Source organism: Erinaceus europaeus, chromosome 19 (assembly GCF_950295315.1).
Source record: "Erinaceus europaeus chromosome 19, mEriEur2.1, whole genome shotgun sequence".
Taxonomy (NCBI): domain Eukaryota; kingdom Metazoa; phylum Chordata; class Mammalia; order Eulipotyphla; family Erinaceidae; genus Erinaceus; species Erinaceus europaeus.
Window position 1 is genome coordinate 37,170,370 of NC_080180.1, and position 18,462 is coordinate 37,188,831.

Sequence of the window (18,462 nt, forward strand, 5' to 3'; positions counted from 1 at the left end):
GAGTCCCCAGGAAGGAAGAGTGAAAACACACACACACACACATTTCTGTTCCTAATCCCTGTGCCTGGGCTTAGAGGGGGCTGCCAGGCAGAAAAGGGTGCAAGCAGAAAGTGCATCAGCTTCTGCACTCAGCAGGACCGTGTGTCTCTCCAGCAACCCCTGGTGCGGTTGAGAGGCGGTGCCAACATCGGGGAGGGCCGCGTGGAAGTGCTCAAGAATGGAGAATGGGGCACCATCTGTGATGACAAGTGGGACCTGGTGTCTGCCAGCGTGGTCTGCAGAGAGCTGGGTTTCGGGAGTGCGAAAGAAGCCATTACCGGCTCCCAACTTGGGCAAGGTAAGGAGTGTAAACAGAATGCTGTGGCCTCTGCTCACAGGAGTGGGATGTGGGCATCCTCGCTCATCCTGTGGCCTGTCAATTCTCAGGTTCTTCTTGCTTAATCTTCCTCCTCCAGTAGCTGTTGCTCTTCTGGGACATTTTGGGCCTTTCTGACATCATAGCTGGCAGGGCCTTAGGGATATTGAGTTCTCATTTTGGGCACTTGGTAAGTGAGACCCAGAAAAGATAACAGAAGACCAAGGCATTTTAAAAGTTTTTATTATTTATTTATTTATCAGATAGAGACAGAGAAAAACCAAGAAGGGGAAGGGAGAGATAGATAGATAGATAGATAGATAGATAGATAGATAGATAGATGCCTGCAGTGCTGCTTCACCAGTTGTGAAGCTTTCCCCCTACAGGCAGGGACTAGGAGCTTGAACCTGGGTCCTTGTGCATGGTAACAAGGTACTATTTGCACTAAACAAGGTGCACCATTTCCCAGCCCATCTGACCAAGATATTAACAGTCAATGAGCATTCCAGCCAGTCTCCCAGTCCCTAACCTAGTGCTCCCCACTGCCCCACCCAGAAAACTGACTTCAGGCTTCATCCCACCATGGACTACTCCTGAGTGCACAAAAGAACCCAAAATGCTGGGCCATGGACATATCACACTGGTTCTGCAAATGACTTTCATGCCTGAGACTCTGAAGTCCCAGGTTCTATCCCCCACATCACCGTAAGCTAGAACTGAGCAGTGTTTTGGTAAGAACAAACAAACAAACTTAAACACAAAAAATACCTTCTTTCTTACCCACTGGACACAGAACTATAAATATTCTGTTATCACCAGAGACTGGGGAAGGATGTTTCTCTCTAGATGCCATAAGATACCAGCAGGTCGTTATTAAAATATTGTCTAAAGACACCTGTCATTTAAGAGTGAAATTGTAGGAGACTTTCTCTTAGGTCATTCAGCTAAGAGCAACGTCACACACTTGGGCTTCCAGGACAGCTGACTTCAACCCCTGATGGACACAGGGGACCACCTGTCTGTACAAAATTCAGTACTTCAGAAAGGAGAATCCTCACCTCAGCCTTCCTGTAGAGAAGCGGGGGTTGAACAGGAAGTCTGAGTACCTCCCCGAATCTTCTGCATTGGCCAGCATGGAAGCTATTGTAGACTGGAGGCTGCCATGGCTGGCAAGGAATGCTGGGAAGGGGATGCAGAGCTCAGTGAATAAACAGCTCAAGGTCATGGGTCATAGTGTGGATGGGGTTGCTGAGGAGGGCCTCAGACTACCTAGTCCAACACACCGGGAGTTTGGGCTTCAGGAGAGAGCAAGCCAGGTTACCCCAATAATCAGTAGCAGAGAAAGGCTGAGCCTAAGCCTTCTACCTCCTGGATTTGGGGCTGTCCCTTTGTATCCATCTTGGCTTCATCCTGCTCTTATTCAGAACATATTTTTGTTCTCTAATTTCCACGAGTTCCTGGGTCTGCACTGAAGTTTAGGGGCCACTGGTGGACTTTCAGTTATGCCATAGGGCAGTCCTCTACTCCTGAACATGGGGGTCTAGAATTTTCCCAGGATTAGTTGTACTGCATGGCCCCATGTGTTGGTCCATGTTCTTCCAAGGCCTTTAGATCAAAGGCCTCTCATCTTGAGGAGTAAACAAGTACTGGATGACATAAACATTCCATTCACCATGGGCGTTGCTGTTTGACCTAGTTAGTTCACTACAGCCAAGGGTTTCCATGGGTCCTAGATTTCCGGGAGAAAGAGCTATTTGAAATTTCCACACTGTCCTTGAAGGAACCACAGGATGATTTATCATTTTCTGCCATGATAGGCAGAGTCAGCATCCCTAAGCAGAAAGGGAAAAGTCCACCCACAAGTCACAGAGCAGACAAGGAACCAAGTGACCACACCCTCAGGAGGAGTGGTGAGAGGACAGAGACAGCCCAGTAGTAAACTTGAGCAACCTTTGGGACTTCATATCTTCCACTGTAAATGAGGCAGCTGGGTTCATGTCCCTTTTGGATCCAAGTTCTGTCACATTCTCCCTCTCCTCCTTCTTTTTAAATTTTTTAAATTTATGAATGAGAAAGGAGAGAGAGAAAGGACCAGCTATCACTCTGGTACATGTGCTGCCAGGGATTGAACTCAGGACCTCATGCTTGAGAGTCCAATGCTTTATCCACTGTGCCACCTCCCTGACCACTCCTGTCAGCTTCTGAGATCTGCTCCTGTCATGAAGATGGATGTCAGGTCACAGTTAGGCACTGCTCTGTGCCCCCGGGCCCCCTGCTCACGTGTCACACCCTTCTTCCTATAGGACCCCTCTGTGAGTGAGGACTGGGCTGTGCATTTCTTCTCTGGCCTTATTGCTGAGTCTGCTTCACTCTTAGTTCTCTGGGGATGTTCATCTTATGGAGAATGAATGGGGGCCAGGTCATGGCACACATGGTTGAGCACATGTTACAATGCACAAGTACCTGGGTTCAAGCCCCTGGTCCCAACCTGCATGGGGAAAGCTTTGTGAGTGGTGAAGTGGTGTTGTAGGTATCCCTCTCTCGCTCGCTCGCTCCCTCTCTACCTCCCCTTTCCCTCTCAATTTCTGGCTATCTTTATCCAATAAACAAAGATAATAAAATAATCATTTAAAAAAGTGAATCAGTGAATGAGGTCCAGGTGCATAATTGAGGTTAGCTGAATCAACATTTGGCAAAGAAGTTTCAGCATTGTCTAGAAATATCATGTGACCTTTTACACCCCAAAAAGAAATGTGGTCCATACTCTCAGAGGGGTAAACAATAGGGAAGTTTTCAATGGAGAGGATAGAACACAAAACTCTGGTGGTAGGAACTGTATGGAATTATATCCTTATTATCTTAAAATCTTGTAAATCAATATTAAATTATTAATAAAAATTCTTCTTCTTCTAGTGTTTGCCCTTCTTCCGTAGCCATTCAACAGCATCAGGTTGAGCCTGATGTAAAGTTTTAAGACCTCCTTTGAATCTGGAGAGGTGGCAGTCGTTGACTATGTGGGTCATAGTCTGTCTGTAGCCGCAGGGGCAGTTCGGGTCGTCTCTGGCTCCCCAGCGATGGAACATAGCGGCGCACCGGCCATGGCCTGTTCGATAGCGATTGAGGAGAGCCCAATCATAATGTGCTAGGTCAAAGCCGGGTTGACGCTTGCAGGGGTCTGTGATGAGGTGTTTGTTCTTTACCTCAGCTGACTGCCAACTCTGTTTCCAAGAGACTGGAACAGAGAAGTTCAGTGTAGGCGTAGGGGACCAGATTGGGTGACGAGACGTCAATAAAATAAAACATTAATAAAAAGAAATATTGTGATCCGGGAGGTGGTGCAGTGGATAAAGCATTGGACTCTCAAGTATGAGGTCCTGAGTTCAGTTCCCAGCAGCACATGTGCCAGAGTGATGTCTGGTTTTTCTCTTTCCTCCTATCTTTCTCATAAATAAATAAAAATCTTTAAAAAAAAAAAAAGATTGAAAAAAAAAAGAAATATAATGTGAGCCTAAATCCTTCCAAAATTTTCCAAGGGGCTGGATGCTGGCACCCTGGTATCTCTTACATAGTACAATGTACAATGACCTCGGTTCGAGTCACTGGTCTCCACCTGCAGAGGGAAACCTTCACATATGAAGGAGTGCTGCAGGTGTCTCCCATTCTCTATTCTTTTTTTTAAAATATTTTATTTATTCCCTTTTGTTTCCCTTGTTATTTTATTGTTGTAGTTATTATTGTTGTGGTCGTTGTTGGATAGGACAGAGAGAAATGGAGAGAGGAGGGGAAGACAGAGAGGAGGAGAGAAAGATAGACACCTGCAGACCTGCTTCACCGCTTGTGAAGCGACTCCCCTGCAGGTGGGGAGCCAGGGTTTGAACCGGGATCCTTATGCCGGTCCTTGTGCTTTGTGCCACCTGCGCTTAACCCACTGCACTACAGCCCGACTCCCCTCTCTATTCTTTTTTAAAAAATATTTGTTTATTCCCTTTTGTTGCCCTTGTTGTTTTATTGTTGTAGTTATTATTTTTGTTGTTATTGATGTCGTTGTTGTTGGATAGGACAGAAAGAAATGGAGAGAGGAGGGGAAGACAGAGAGGGGGAGAGAAAGATAGACACCTGCAGACCTGCTTCACCACCTGTGAAGCGACTCCCCTGCAGGTGGGGAGCCGGGGGCTCGAACCAGGATCCTTACACCTGTCATTGCGCTTTGTGCCATGTGCGCTTAGCCTGCTGTGCTACCGCCCGATTCCCCCTTTCTCTCTTCTTATTCCCCTCTCTCCTCTCAATTTATCTCTCTCTCTCTCCATATATATATATATCCAACAAGTAAATTAGCTATTAACAATTTTCCCAGTGGCCATGCTCTAAAAAAGAAAGCATGCAAACAAAAGAAACTAGTAAAAATTGATTTGATTCATAATAATTATAATATAATTGAACATATATATTTTAATTTTCAAAAGCTTTTATTTACTGAGAAAGGAGAAGAGAGAGAAAGAGAGCAGAGTAATACTCTGGTACATGTGCTGCTGGGAATTGAACTCAGGACTTTATGCTTGAGAGTTCAACACTTTCTTCACTGCAGAGTTGGTATACATTTTTAACCCAGTATAACCAAAACAATATTTCAACATATGATCATTATAGATGTTTTCCCCCTCTAAGATGTTATTATAAATGTTATAGATAAGCTAGTTTACATTTTGTGAACTAGATCTTTGATATCATAGGTGTGTTCTGTTCTTCAAGCTCACCTCTGTTTAAACTGGCCATATTCCAAGTGCTCAGTGCCACAGTGGTCACTGTACTAGACAGGCCAACTATTGTGACTTTAAAATCCACAATCCATGTGACAGTACATGCCACACACATACAGCTGAAGCAGAAATTTTGTGAAGGCTGGGGAGGTGGCTTATTCAGTGGGGAATATGGGACCCAGGTTTGAACCTTCATACTCCATAGAAGATCCTACATTACAGGAGGAAGCTCGAATGTTGTGGGTCTCTCCTCTCTGCCTTTCCCTCTGGCTCTCTAGCCGAATGCAGAAGCAACCATAGTGGGTGCAAGGTCACATGTGCAAAGCCCCTGACTCTTCCCCCCCAAAGAAAAAATCAATTAGCATTTGTGAAACAGTGCTTACCTTTACACCTCAGCAACATGCCAAATACTTCAGTATGTCCTATTCTGTTCTGTTGTGCTTTAGGAAATCTGACTGTAACCCCAGTGCTAATTTTGGGCCCAGGACCCAGACTCTGTGAGTCTGGTCTCTTGTGACCCAAGCCTGGAAGGTTTGTGTGCAGGAAAAAGACAAGGCAAAGATGAAGGTAGAGAGGGCATCGCTAGGGGTCAGTCCAGAGCCCAGGAGTAGGAGACAGCTGGGGATCAGGATGTAGAAGGTCAATCCCAAGAGACCCCAAGGAGCCAGGAGCCGCAGACAGCAGAGCTCAACCAGATGAAGATCCACCCATTGTTAGAGGGAAAAGCATGCTAGACTCCTAGTTGGTTCTCCTTGCCCTCCAGTCTCCTTATCTAGGAGCACTCAGTGTATACTATTTGGGATGAATGTAGAGGTGGAGAACTTGTTTTCTTCACAGACATTTACAAAGTGGTTTCCGTACTCTAGGAACTCAAATCCGGGGGGGGGGGGGAGGTTAGAAATACCCCCAACTGATGCTAATGAATGATGGGGCAGAAAGAATGATGCTGCTAATAGTACTTTTCATGTACTGAGTGTTCAATTAACATGAAAAACCATCTTGTTCATTCTTCATGATTCTGTCCAGCAAAAGTAGATGTTGTTACTGCCTTTGCCTGGGGAGATAAGTCAGAAAGGTTCCGTCACTTCCCAAGGATAATCCCAGTTCAGGCTGACTTCTGGGCTTTTTTTTTTTTCATTTTTAAAATTTCTTTAAAAAATTTTATTAGTGATTTGATATTTATTTACAAAATTATAAGGTAGTAGGGGCATAATTCCATACCTTTCTCACCACCAGAGCTCTGTGTCCCCATTCCCTTTATTGGAAACTGCACAGGTTTCCCAAGATCACAGATATGTGTTGACTATTATTTCTATAACTGTCTATATTTATATGCTTTTGCCCCCTTTCTCCCCCTATGGTCCTGCCTTCTCACCCTTTATAAGTCACATCCACAACTTCTGTCTCTCTCCAGCTCCTGATGGAATTGGAGTTCAGAGTCCTGTAGTCATTTTCTCCTAACATTTACCCCTCTGGGAGTATGGGCCTAAATTGTTTATGAAGTGCAGAAGGTGGAAGGTCTGGCTTCTGTAACTGATTCTCTGCTGGACTTGGGCATTGGACTACCTGGCTCTTAACTCATAGTGAGAGGTGTGAAAAGTAAATGCTGGCTAGGTGGTTGATGTACTTGGTTGAGAGCACACATTATAGTGTCTAAGGACCAGAGTTCAAGCCCCCAGCCCCTACCTGCAGGGGGAAAGCTTCATGAGTGGTAAAGCATGATTGTGTGTATCTCCATCTCTCTCTCCCCCTTCCTTTTTTCTTTTTTAAAAATTATTTTCATTATCTTTATTTACTTATTGAATAGAGACAGCCAGAAATTGAGAGTGAAGGGGATGATAGAAAGAGTGAGAAGGAGAGGGAACGGGAGACAGAGAGGGAGAGAGAGACTACACTACACAACACTACTTTATCACACAAAGCTTTCCCTCTGCAAGTGGGGACTGGGTTCTTGAAAATGGGTCATTGAGCATTGTAACATGTGCACTCAATCAGGTGTGTCACTACACAGCCGCTCTCTCTTTCCTTATCAAGGTCCTCTTTTTTTTCCTATTTTTTTTTATTGGGGAATTAATGTTTTACATTCAACAGTAAGTACAATGGTTTGTACATGCATAAGATTCCCCAGTTTTCCATATAACAATACAACCCCCACTAGGTCCTCTGAATACTTCTTGGACCTGTATTCTCCCCACCCACCCACCCCAGAGTCTTTTACTTTGGTGCAATACGCCAATTCCATTTCAGGTTCTACTTTTGTTTTATTTTCTGATCTTGTTTTTCAACTTCTGCCTGAGAGTGAGATCATCCCATATTTATCCTTCTGTTTCTGACTTATTTCACTCAACATGATTTTTTCGATGTCCATCCAAGATCGGTTGAAAACAGTGAAGTCATCATTTTTTACGGCTGAGTAGTATTCCATTGTGTATATATACCACAACTTGCTCAGCCACTCCTACGTTGTTGGACACCTGGGTTGCTTCCAGGTTTTGGCTATTACAAATTGTGCTGCCAAGAACATATGTGTACACAGATCTTTTTGGATGGGTGTGTTGGGTTCCTTAGGATCTATCCCCAGGAGAGAAATTGCAGGGTCATAGGGTAAGTCCATTTCTAGCCTTCTGAGAGTTCTCCAGACTGTTCTCCACAGAGGTTGGACCAATTTACATTCCCACCAGCACTGCAGGAGGGTTACTTTGACCCCATACCCTCTCCAGCATTTGCTGCTGTTACCTTTTCTGACGTATGACATTCTCACAGGAGTGAAGTGGTAATTCGCTGTTGTCTTGATTTGCATTTCTCTGACAATCAGAGACTTGGAGCATTTTTTCATGTGTTTCTCAGCCTTTTGGATCTCTTCTGTGGTGAATATTCTGTCCATGTCCTCCCCCATTTTTGGATGGGGTTATTTGGTGTCTTGTTGTTGAGTTTGGCAAGCTCTTTATATATGTTGGTTATTAAACTCTTATCTGATGTATGGCATGTAAAGATCTTCTCCCATTCTGGGAGGGGTCTCTTGGTTTGGGTAGTGGTTTCTTTTGCTGTGAAGAAGCTTTTTAATTTGATGTAGTCCCATAGGTTTATATTTGCCTTAGTCTTCTTTGTAATTGGACTCATTTCATTGAAGATGTCTTCAAAATTTATTTGGAAAATAGTTCTGCCAATATTTTCTTCTAAGTATCTGATAGTTTGTGGTCTAACATCCAAGTCCTTGATCCACTTGGAATTTACTTTTGTATTTGGTGAAATACAGTAATTCAGTTTCATTCTTCTACATGTTTCAACCCACTGTTTCCAACACCATTTGCTGAAGAGACTCTGCTTTCCCCATTTAATAGTCTGGGCCCTTTTGTCAAAGATTAGATGTCCATAGGTGTGGTGGCTCACTTCTGGGTTCTCAATTCTATTCCACTGGTCAGTGTGTCTATTCATGTTCCAGTACCAAGCAGTTTTGATGACAATGGCCCTATAATACAATTTGAGATCTGGGAGTGTGATGCCTCCAGTTCTGTTCTTTTTTCTCAAGATTGTTTTGGCATTTCTAGGTCTTTTCTGGTTCCAGATAAACATTTGTAGCATTTGTTCTATTCTCCTAAAAATGTGCTTGGGATCTTGATGGGGATAGCATTAAATTTGTAGATGGCTCTGGGTAGTATATTCATTTTGATGATGTTAAGGTCCTCTTTCTCTATTAAAAAGAAAGGAAGGAAGGAAGAGGAGAGAGAGAGGAGTGCTTGGGGTTGAGGGGTGGAGCACCTGGTTGGGCGAATGTTGCCATAAATAAGGACCCAGGCTTAAGCCCCCATCTGCAGAAAGCAAGCTTCACAAGCAGCGAAGTTGTACTGCAAGTCTCTTTCTCTCTCTTCCTCCTTCCCTCCCTCTCAAATAAATAAATATTAAGAAAAGACATTTCTAGAGTTAATTTCTTTTTTAAAAAAATTATTATATTTATTTATTTTCCCTTTTGTTGCCTTTGTTGTTTTTCATTGTTTTGATGGTTATTATTGTTGTTATTTATGTCGTTGTTGGATAGGACAGAGAGAAATAGAGAGGAGGGAAAGACAGAGAGGGGAAGAGAAAGATAGACACCTGCAGACCTGCTTCACCTGCTTGTGAAGCGACTCCTCTGCAGGTGGAGAGCCAGGGGCTCAAACTGGGATCCTTATGCCCATCCTTGCGCTTTGCACCATGTGCACTTAACCCACTGCACTACTGCCTGACTCCCTTAATTCCTTTTTTTAAAAGGAGGAATAAATGTACTATGAGTCTAACACAGACTTTTCAAAAACTTTAATGCTGCAGTTGTTTAGATGAGAGAGAAGTCATTTCAAACTACACCATAGAGGATTTTAAATTTTATTTTATCTTATTTTTCCATCAGAGTTATCACTAGGACTTGATGACTACATAAAAAATTCATGGCTCAGGGAGTTGGGCAGTAGCGCAGCAGGTTAAGTGCACATGGCGCAAAGTGCAAGGACTGGCGTTAAGGATCCCAGTTCCAACCTCCAGCTCCTCACCTGTAGAGGAGTCACTTCACAGGTGGTGAAGCAGGTCTTCAGGTGTCTATCTTTCTCTCTGTCTTCCCCTCCTCTCTCCCATTTCTCTCTGTCCTATCCATCAACAATGACATAAATAACAACAACAATAATAACTACAACAATAAAACAACAAAGGCAACAAAAAGGAATAAATAAATATTTTTTTAAATTCATGGCTTTCAGTGGAGAGCCCCATTTTCACCCCATTTTCTTTAACTAGAGTGTGAGACAGAGATACAGAGAGAGAGTAAGGAGAGACACCTGCAGCACTACTCTAATGCTTCCCCTCTGTGTGTGAGCACCAGGGACTTGAACCTGAATCCTTGAGCATAGTAATGTGTACACTCCACATGGACCCTGGAGGTGTTACTTGAAGGTGGACTTCTATGATATTTGGGAAGAAAGAGGCAGGTTCCAGGATCTAGAGGCAGAACATCTCCAGTGAGAACAGTAGTGCTACTGGACACTGCTCTTCCCAAAAGAAACCTCTACTCCTACACCCTCTCAGACCATGGGGTCTTCTCTCCTGACACACCTCAGTGATCTTCAGCAACTTAGCAAGATCCTGCTCTGGGCTCAGATGGCCTGCTTTGAACCCTGAATCCTCTAGTGGGTCATTTACTCAATATTTGATCCCCAGTTTCATCATCTGACTGCGTTGTAAAGGTCATCAAATGAGTTGCTACAAGCAATGTGTTTAGAGCAGAACACAACACCTAGGAAGCTCTCAGTCCATGATTAAATGTCATCACCACTGCCACTTCCATCCATCTCATGTTCAGCCCCATCGTCATAATTTTCAGAATCTTCAAACATACCCTGATTTGTGCCAAGACTAAAATTTGAGATTATTGCTCATCTTGTGCCACCACCACCCCCTTAGTTCTTGAGGTTGGGTCTCTGTTTTTAGGGTTCTGTTAAGTGTCTGTATTCTGTCAATTCTTTCCACTCTACGTCTTGTGGGTATTTCCAATCACTTTTCTTTTCCCTTTATTTGGCTATAGGGAACGAACTCAGAACCTTTTGCATGCAGGGCACTGTTGAGCAGCTTCCTCAGCCAATTTCCTCTCTTGATTATTTTTCTCCTGCCAGGACTTTGCTGGGCTTTGAGCTTGTCAGGTTTCACTAGTCCTGGTGTCTGTGACAGTGATTAAACAAGACAGAGTGAGAAGGAGAGATACCACAGCTCTGCTTTACCACTTGTGAAGCTTCTCCTTTGTAGTAGCTCCTATGTGGTGGTTGGGGACTCAAATCTGGTTGTGTGCTCTACCAGGTGAGCTATGTCCAAGCTCCTCACTCTTTCATATATTGAGAGAGAAAAGGAAGATACATACTGACAGAGGTTGAAAAGAGACACCATATCATCTCTTCACCATCCATGCACCTCCCATGTGGCCCAAAGTCTTGAAGTTACTAAGGTCCAAACTCTACCAGGCGAGCTATTTCCTAGTCCTCCACTTGGTGTGTTTTTGTAAATTCACAAAATTCCAAGGAATTGGAATCTTCATTTATGAATTTCTAAGAAAATGGAAACCTGGCTCCTACCTCTTAACATGAGTTGTTGCTGGAAGTGAATTTCTGGCCTAGATAAGCCTACATGTTAGGTGTTTCCAGAAACTCCCTGATGAAACCAATGTCCCTTCTTGGTTCTCCAAGTCACAGGCAGTCACCTTTATCACCTACCACATTACTTTATGGGGCTTTGTCTAGGACTGAGGACTTAGCATAGTGGTTATGCAAAAGTCTTTCATGCCTGAGACTCTGAAGTCCCAGATTCAGTCCCCAACACCACCATGAGCCAGAGCTAAACAGTACTTTGCTCTTTCTTTCTATATCTCTCTCTCTCATCAAAATAAAAAAATATATATCTCTATATCTCTCTATATATATATAGATAGATATCTATATCTCTTTACAATTTTTATCTTCATTTATTTATTGGATAGAGATAGTCAGAAATCGAAAGGGTAATAGAGAGGGAGAGAGACAGAGAGACACACCTGCAGCACTGCTTCACCACTCATGAAGCTTTCCCCCTGCAGGTGGGGACTGAGGGCTCAAACCCAGGTTCTTGCACATTGTTAACATGTACATTCAAGCAGGTGTGTCACCCACCTGATCCCCAAAAATAAAATATTTAGGAAAGACTTTCTCTATATATCTTCCTCCACTGTAAATGAATTGAGAACTCTTCACAGCACTTACACACCATCTGTACACCTGAGTCTCAAGAAGATTAGCTCTGACCAGTGGACCTCTTCACTGGACTGTTTGATTCTCCTGGGTCAGACTTAGGAGTCCTCTCTCAAACCTGCAGTCTCTGGGGGTGATGTCTTTGCTGTTGGCCCTGAGCGCTGGACTGTGATTTGTGATTTCTCTGAACTTTGTCCATTCTTGTCTTTTCCAAAGTTCTCCTTTGTAGCTCAGACTCCTCAATCTCAGTATGTCATCCTTTTCCTGTGGGGGCTCTGGCTATAGTCACCACTTCAGATTTGTGCTGGTCTAACTCCCATTATTTACAAGAGAAAAGTAGCCCCCCAGAGCAGTTGAGTGAGTTAGTCCAGGTCAGTTAGTGTCTTTGTATCTAAAGAAGAAGTGAGCCCCAAGTCTAGAAGCAAATTCTCTCAGGAGTGAGATGTATATGGAAGGCAGGGGGGAGAGTCCTGAGGCTGGGTGAGGCATGTCCTTACTGCCTGGAATCTCCTAGCTAGTTCCAGAAAGTGTCCTTCAGAAGCTTTTATGCTAACATCTTTCTCTCTTTTGGCCAGGGATAGGCCCCATTCACCTCAATGAGATCGAGTGCATGGGGAACGAGAAGTCCATTACAGACTGCAAGTTCAATGCTGAGTCCCAGGGCTGCAACCATGAAGAAGATGCTGGTGTGCGGTGCAATATCCCTGCCATGGGCTTCCAGAAAAAGGTGAGGGTGAGAAGGGACTTCTGTGTTCAGAGCCTCCAGAGAGTATAGCCTCCCAATGAAGGTTTTAGCATGCTGGTGGTAACAGGGCCCAGGAGGTGCACAGGCTTTGCCTGATGTTCCCATTTAGCTTTAGTCAATGTATCAAGAGAAAAAAACAGGCACACGAAGACCACCCTCTATGGTCACATGTATTAGTCACATGTATTGGACCTCTCCTGTGTGTTCTGCCCCTCACCGGACCTGGACAAACTGTGATCACAGTTCAGTCTTTGGACCCAGTTCTATATTACCTGTGACCTCTTGATGTGGGCCCTTTCTAAGGGGCCAAAGGAATTGATGTTAGAATAATACAAATGGTATTTGAGGGCAGACATCCATGTTTGGGAACCAGAGGGAAGGAAAGAGGGGCTGAACTGCATTATAGTCAGAGATGGCCATTCTCCAATCTTGATTCAGGGCCTCAAAAACCTCTATTATTTCTCCTAACTGAGGTGACCTGACCCAAAGAGGTAGCCAGCCAGACCCATTCCTCTTACTGCTGGAAGGTCTAACCAGTCCTACCAATGGGCCTGGTGAATTCTCTTTGGTTTCTTCACTCTGACTAAATGGATGGGTTGGTTTTGGGGCATCACCCAGTATAGAACTGGCACATTGGAAAAGTTTCTTGAGTGCTTATTAAATTGAGCAAGTATCCAGGCCTGGGAGGTGGATAAAATGTAGCACTTTGGGAGTCTGGCGGTAGCACAGTGGGTAAAGCACACGTGGTGCAAAGCACAAGGACCAGTGTAAGGATCCCAGTTCGAGCTCCCGGCTCCCCACTAGCAAGGGAGTTAGTTGCTTCACAAGCGGTGAAGCAGGTCTTCAGGTGTCTATCTTTCTCTCCCCTTTTCTGTCTTCCCCTCCTCTTTTTCTCTCTGTTCTATCCAACAACAACAACTACAACAATAAAGGCAACAAAAGGGAATAAATAAATAAACATTTAAAAAAAAGTGTAGGACTCACAGGCCTGAGGTCCCGAGTTCTAGTCCTGGTGTCACATGCACCAGAGTGGTGCTCTGGTTCTTACTCTTTCCCACTAGTAAGTAAATAAAAGAAAAGAAAAGAAAAGAAGCAAGTATGGACACCTCAGGAGGCATGAAACTTCCTCAGGTCTCTGATCTGATGATTTTTTTCTATTATCTTTATTTATTTATTGGATAAAGACATCCAGAAATTGAGGGGAGAGGAGGTGATAGAGAGGGAGAGAGACGGAACTACACCAGCAACACTTGCATAGCTTTCCCCCTGCAGGTGGTGACTGGGGACTCGAATCTGTATCCTTATGCATGGTAACATGTGTGCTCAACCAGGTGCACTGCCACCCAGTGCCCCGATGTTCCTTTCTGACCTTGGCACTAGAGTGCCCCAGACTTGCTGTGTAGTCTCTCTTCCTTTTCTTGTGCTGAATGGACTGGCCATGATGCATCTCCCCAGCAGGGCAGCATTGTGAACCCAGAGACACTGGGCTAAGCAGTACCTTTGCTAGTGAGAGAGCAAGGGTGTGATCACAGCCCCACTCTGGAAGGCAGGCCTTCCCCTCAAGTGACTGACTGGCAGCCGTGAGCAAGCTGGAACAGCTGCCCTGCAGAGCATGAGATGGCACAGACAGAATGGAGAAGAATGGGGTTGTCTTTTCAAACCAAGTGAAAAACCCAGCTTTAAAAAGAAGGGGAGCATTTTACAGAATCTTTTTGTGACTGGTAGAACCAAGACAGCAAGACAGACTGTGTTCCAGCCAGACTGGTAGGGTCCCCACAATCCCATCAGCAGCCCTAAGCCTTTCACAGGCCCTCAACTTCCCCGGTATGAGCCTTGTGCTCACATACAGGATGTGGGAGGGTTTGATGTAGGTGGAGTTGCTGCTTTTCCACTCCCCTTGTTTGAGAAGGACATAGGAAAGTCTCATCTCAGTTTTGGACCATCATTCTGGGGGGCTGAAATGGGGCTCCCCAGGGTTATCAACAACAACACCAGGCAGGACAATGGAGGCTCCTTAGTTTTCTTCAGATTCGAGGGTGGGGTGTGAGGTAGAGGGGTGCCTAGTTGACCCTGCAGTCCATAAGAGTATCATTGATGCTGGTGCCAGGCCATTTCCAGAATGCTGATGCCCAGGAGTGGGCACTGGGGCTGTAGAGCTGTGTCCTGGACTATGTGACTACTAATTATGGAGATGGGTAGAGAGTGGTGACAGGTGTGTAAGTGGGCACTGGCCCTCATCAGAGGGACATATCACAAAGCTAGGGATGATGGGTAAGTGAGCCAGACTCCAGGGCATCTGTGTGTAGTGGGCCCCAGCATAGATTGGGAGCCTGTGTACTGGCCAGAGAACAGGGAGGAAAGATATGTGGTGAAGACTTTAGGGAGGGCAGTGGTGCAGAGGGAAGCCAGAAGGATTTGAAGCAGGAGACTGAGCTGATGAGGCATTTGTAAGGAGAAGGGGCCAATGAGTAGGTTGGACTCTGACAAGGGGGATGGAGCCTGGGGGCAGTATGTAGAAATGAAGTGGTGGAGGGAGGTGGGTGGATTGGAAAGAGGCTTGGGAGGGAGATTTTGACAGGATATCTGGCTTGTTTAAGAGAAGAGATTCAGGAAAGAGATTCCCAGAGCAGCAAACTGTGGCTTGGCTTGCAAGCCAAAACCTCTGCTCTACCTGCTGCTTATATAAAGACAGCAGGCTTTGCTGGGACAGCATTCCCAGTCACTTGTGTGCTTTCCTTGGCTGCTCTCACCTGGAGCCCATGTGGCCCCTGAGTCCCCAATATTTGCCACCTTGATCTTTAAAGAAAGACTCCTGACCCATGAAGTAGGTGAAATGGTATAAGGAGGGCTGGGCCAGAGATTTAGGGAGTGTGATGACATGTTCTGATGATGTGGGGGTCTCCAAAACCACAAAACTCATGGGAGGGTCCCCGTGAGACCATCATGTCAGTGATGACTGTGTTGTAACAAAAGAGTACAAGGTAGAGAAGACATTGTGGGGGACAATAGGAGCTGGAACCTGCTTGTAAAGGGCATAGCGAGAGAATACAACTCAGGAAGAGATGTGAGAGATTTTGACCTTTTAAAGCCCCTTGATAGAGTCCTCCTGATTCAAGTATGAGAGCTATGATAGACTGGTGGGGGTCTACCAGACCCCAGGATGATGCAGGTGGGACCTTATATGTAAGATCCTGCTGGCAAAGGGCTGTTGAATTGCTGTGTCCTGGACAGTACTTGTGGGTGCTTGAGGAGATCGGGGCTGATGAGCACAGTGGAGCGGCCACCCTCTGTCCCTTCTGGTGATCATGCCTTTCTTTATGTCCATAGGTGCGCCTGAATGGAGGCCGGAACCCCTATGAGGGCCGGGTAGAGGTGCTGACAGAGAGGAATGGCTCCCTCGTCTGGGGAATGGTGTGTGGTGAGAACTGGGGCATCGTGGAGGCCATGGTGGTCTGCCGGCAGCTGGGCCTGGGGTTTGCCAGCAATGCCTTCCAGGTGAGAAGCCCTAGCCTCTGCTCCTCAAAACCAGTCAGTCTGATCTGCCCATCCTTATCCAGCCCCCAGGTTTCCAGGAAGTAGAGGACAAAGCACTCAGGGCTGGGAAGCAGGCAGCTCACCCTAGCCTCAGTGCTGTTCCTCACAGTTGCATCCTAAGTTGGACCTCAGTTTCCCCACTTTAGAATGGATCCTGCCTTTCTAGTTCTACTCAGTCCTGCTGGCTGGGCTTTAGCCTGCCTAGGGATCATCCTGAAGTGTCCTGATGTGCCCTTTGTAGAGGGAGTAATGTAGTCCTGAAGGCAGTGAGGTCCAGATGCCTTAACTTCCTCTGTTGGAGGCTCCTCCTCAACTGGCATTCTTGTTCATTTTCCTATGGGTCAGCTGGTACGTCTCCAAGCCTTGTCACATCAGTGCCTTCTTCAAAGAGGAGCACAGCTGAGGACAGTAAACCCTCAGCCCTAAAAGACAGCAGAACAATGGCAGGAAACCCTTGGGCCTCAAAAAATCTCTGTCATCTGAAGCCTAAACTGTGATGGGAGGGGGAACCCTGCAGTGGAACCTGTCTGGAGTTGGTTGGAAGAAGTGGGAGATGGGAGGCGTGGGGTCATTCCCAGTTGCATCCTCAGTGGCCTGCCCTGTAATGATCTGGATTCTCCTTGCCTCATATTTCCTCCCTGTGGTGTGGAATGAATAGTCTCAGTTCTCAGCCTCATGTCTCTGAACCTTCTGCTTAGCCTTCTTACAGAACCTGAGCCCCGCCATTTTGCTTTGCTCACACTGGCTTCACTTTCACAGCCCTGCTGAGGAAAGGGGTTTCTGGGGGAGAGACTTAGAAGAGCTGCAAAAAAAAAAAATGAACCTCTATGGAAGCCTTGAGACTTTTATACAACTACTAAATGATCAAATATGAGAAAACAAAAACTCAAGGTTGATGCACTCTTCTTGATTTTCTCTTCTTGATTTTCTCAGGAGACCTGGTACTGGCATGGCAATATCTACGCCAACAATGTGGTCATGAGCGGGGTGAAGTGCTCGGGTACTGAGCTGTCGCTGGCACATTGCCGCCATGATGAAGATGTGGCCTGCCCCCAGGGTGGGGTGCAGTTTGGGGCCGGAGTCGCCTGCTCAGAAAGTGAGTTCATCTTCCACTGCCCGATTCTGGGCCTCCACCATGAGCTGAGCAATACAGGAAAGCAGAGATCAATTATTTGAAAATGAGAATATCTGGGGGTTAGGGGGACCACCCTTATCCCAACCAAAAACCGTTGCCTGTCTATAAAGTAAAAATTAAGGGAGCAGCATGAGAGTCTGTAGCTATGGGCCTTTCATATATGTAATATTACCTCATTGTTCCTGGGATTTTTTAAAAAAATTTTTATTAGCAATTCAATACTGAGTTACAAAATTACATGTCAACAGGGGTATATTTCCACACCATTCCCACCACCAGAGTTCTGAATTCCAAGTCCCTCCATTGCAGACCACCATGGTTCTCCCAAGGTTGCAGACATGGATTAACTGTCATCTCTACAACTATCTGTCCACATCTGTATGTAATTGACCCCTTTTTCTTCCAGGTCCAGTCCTCTCTTCTCCTCCAAGCCACACATAACCCTATTGCTACATCCAAATGTTTCTCCCCTTTTTATCCTCTCACTCTGGGACCTGTTGGAGCTGGAGTTCAGAGCCCTCTTATCCTCTTCCTCCTATCCCTTCTCCTTCACTGGGAATATGGGTCAAAATTGTTTTTGGGGTGCAGAAGGTAAGAGTTATGGCTTCTGTAATTGCTTCTCTGCTGGATTTGGGCATTGGCTGGTCTATTCATACACCTTGGATGCTTTTTCATACAAAAAGGTAGCTGGAGAGAGAGGGCTTGGAGGTGGCATACCTCGTTAAGTGCACATAGTACTAAGCAGAAGGACCTGTGCAAGGATCTGGGTTTGAGTCCCCAGCTCCCCACCTGCAGGGGGGACACTTCAAGAGTGGTGAAGCAGATCTGCAGGTGTCTGTCTTTCTCTGTCTCTTGTTATCTCTCTTCCTCTCTCAATTTATCTCTGTCCTTTCCAATAAAATGGGAAAAAATTGTCTCCAGGAGCAGAGGGTTTATAACAAAAGCACCAAGCTGGAGACAAAAATAAGTAAATAAATAAATAAATAAATAAATAAAAGCTGAGAGAGACCATAGAGCCAGAGCCAAAGATAGCATGAGCAGTAAAGCACACACCCTAACTAGTGAGCTATCGCTCTTGTTCCCAGCATTATGTTTTGAAAAACGATCTAATTTATTTTGATATGGGAGATCCAGAGAGAGAGAGAGAGAGAGACTGATCAGAGCACTGCTTAGCTCTGGCTTATGGTGGTGCTGGGAAT

The 18,462-nt window shown here is 45.3% G+C and overlaps 1 protein-coding gene across 3 annotated transcripts in view; it reads left to right on the forward strand.

Moving 5' to 3' along the window:
* The window catches only part of LOXL2 (lysyl oxidase like 2), a 125,560-nt gene that overhangs the window by 85,309 nt on the left and 21,789 nt on the right, over positions 1 to 18,462 (forward strand). For all 3 annotated transcript variants that reach the window (XM_060178869.1, XM_060178870.1, XM_007538794.3), the window contains 4 exons: positions 154 to 337; positions 12,425 to 12,576; positions 15,922 to 16,089; positions 17,062 to 17,224. In XM_060178869.1, coding sequence (XP_060034852.1) covers positions 154 to 337; positions 12,425 to 12,576; positions 15,922 to 16,089; positions 17,062 to 17,224 — 667 coding nt within the window. The remainder of the gene's footprint in view (positions 1 to 153; positions 338 to 12,424; positions 12,577 to 15,921; positions 16,090 to 17,061; positions 17,225 to 18,462) is intronic.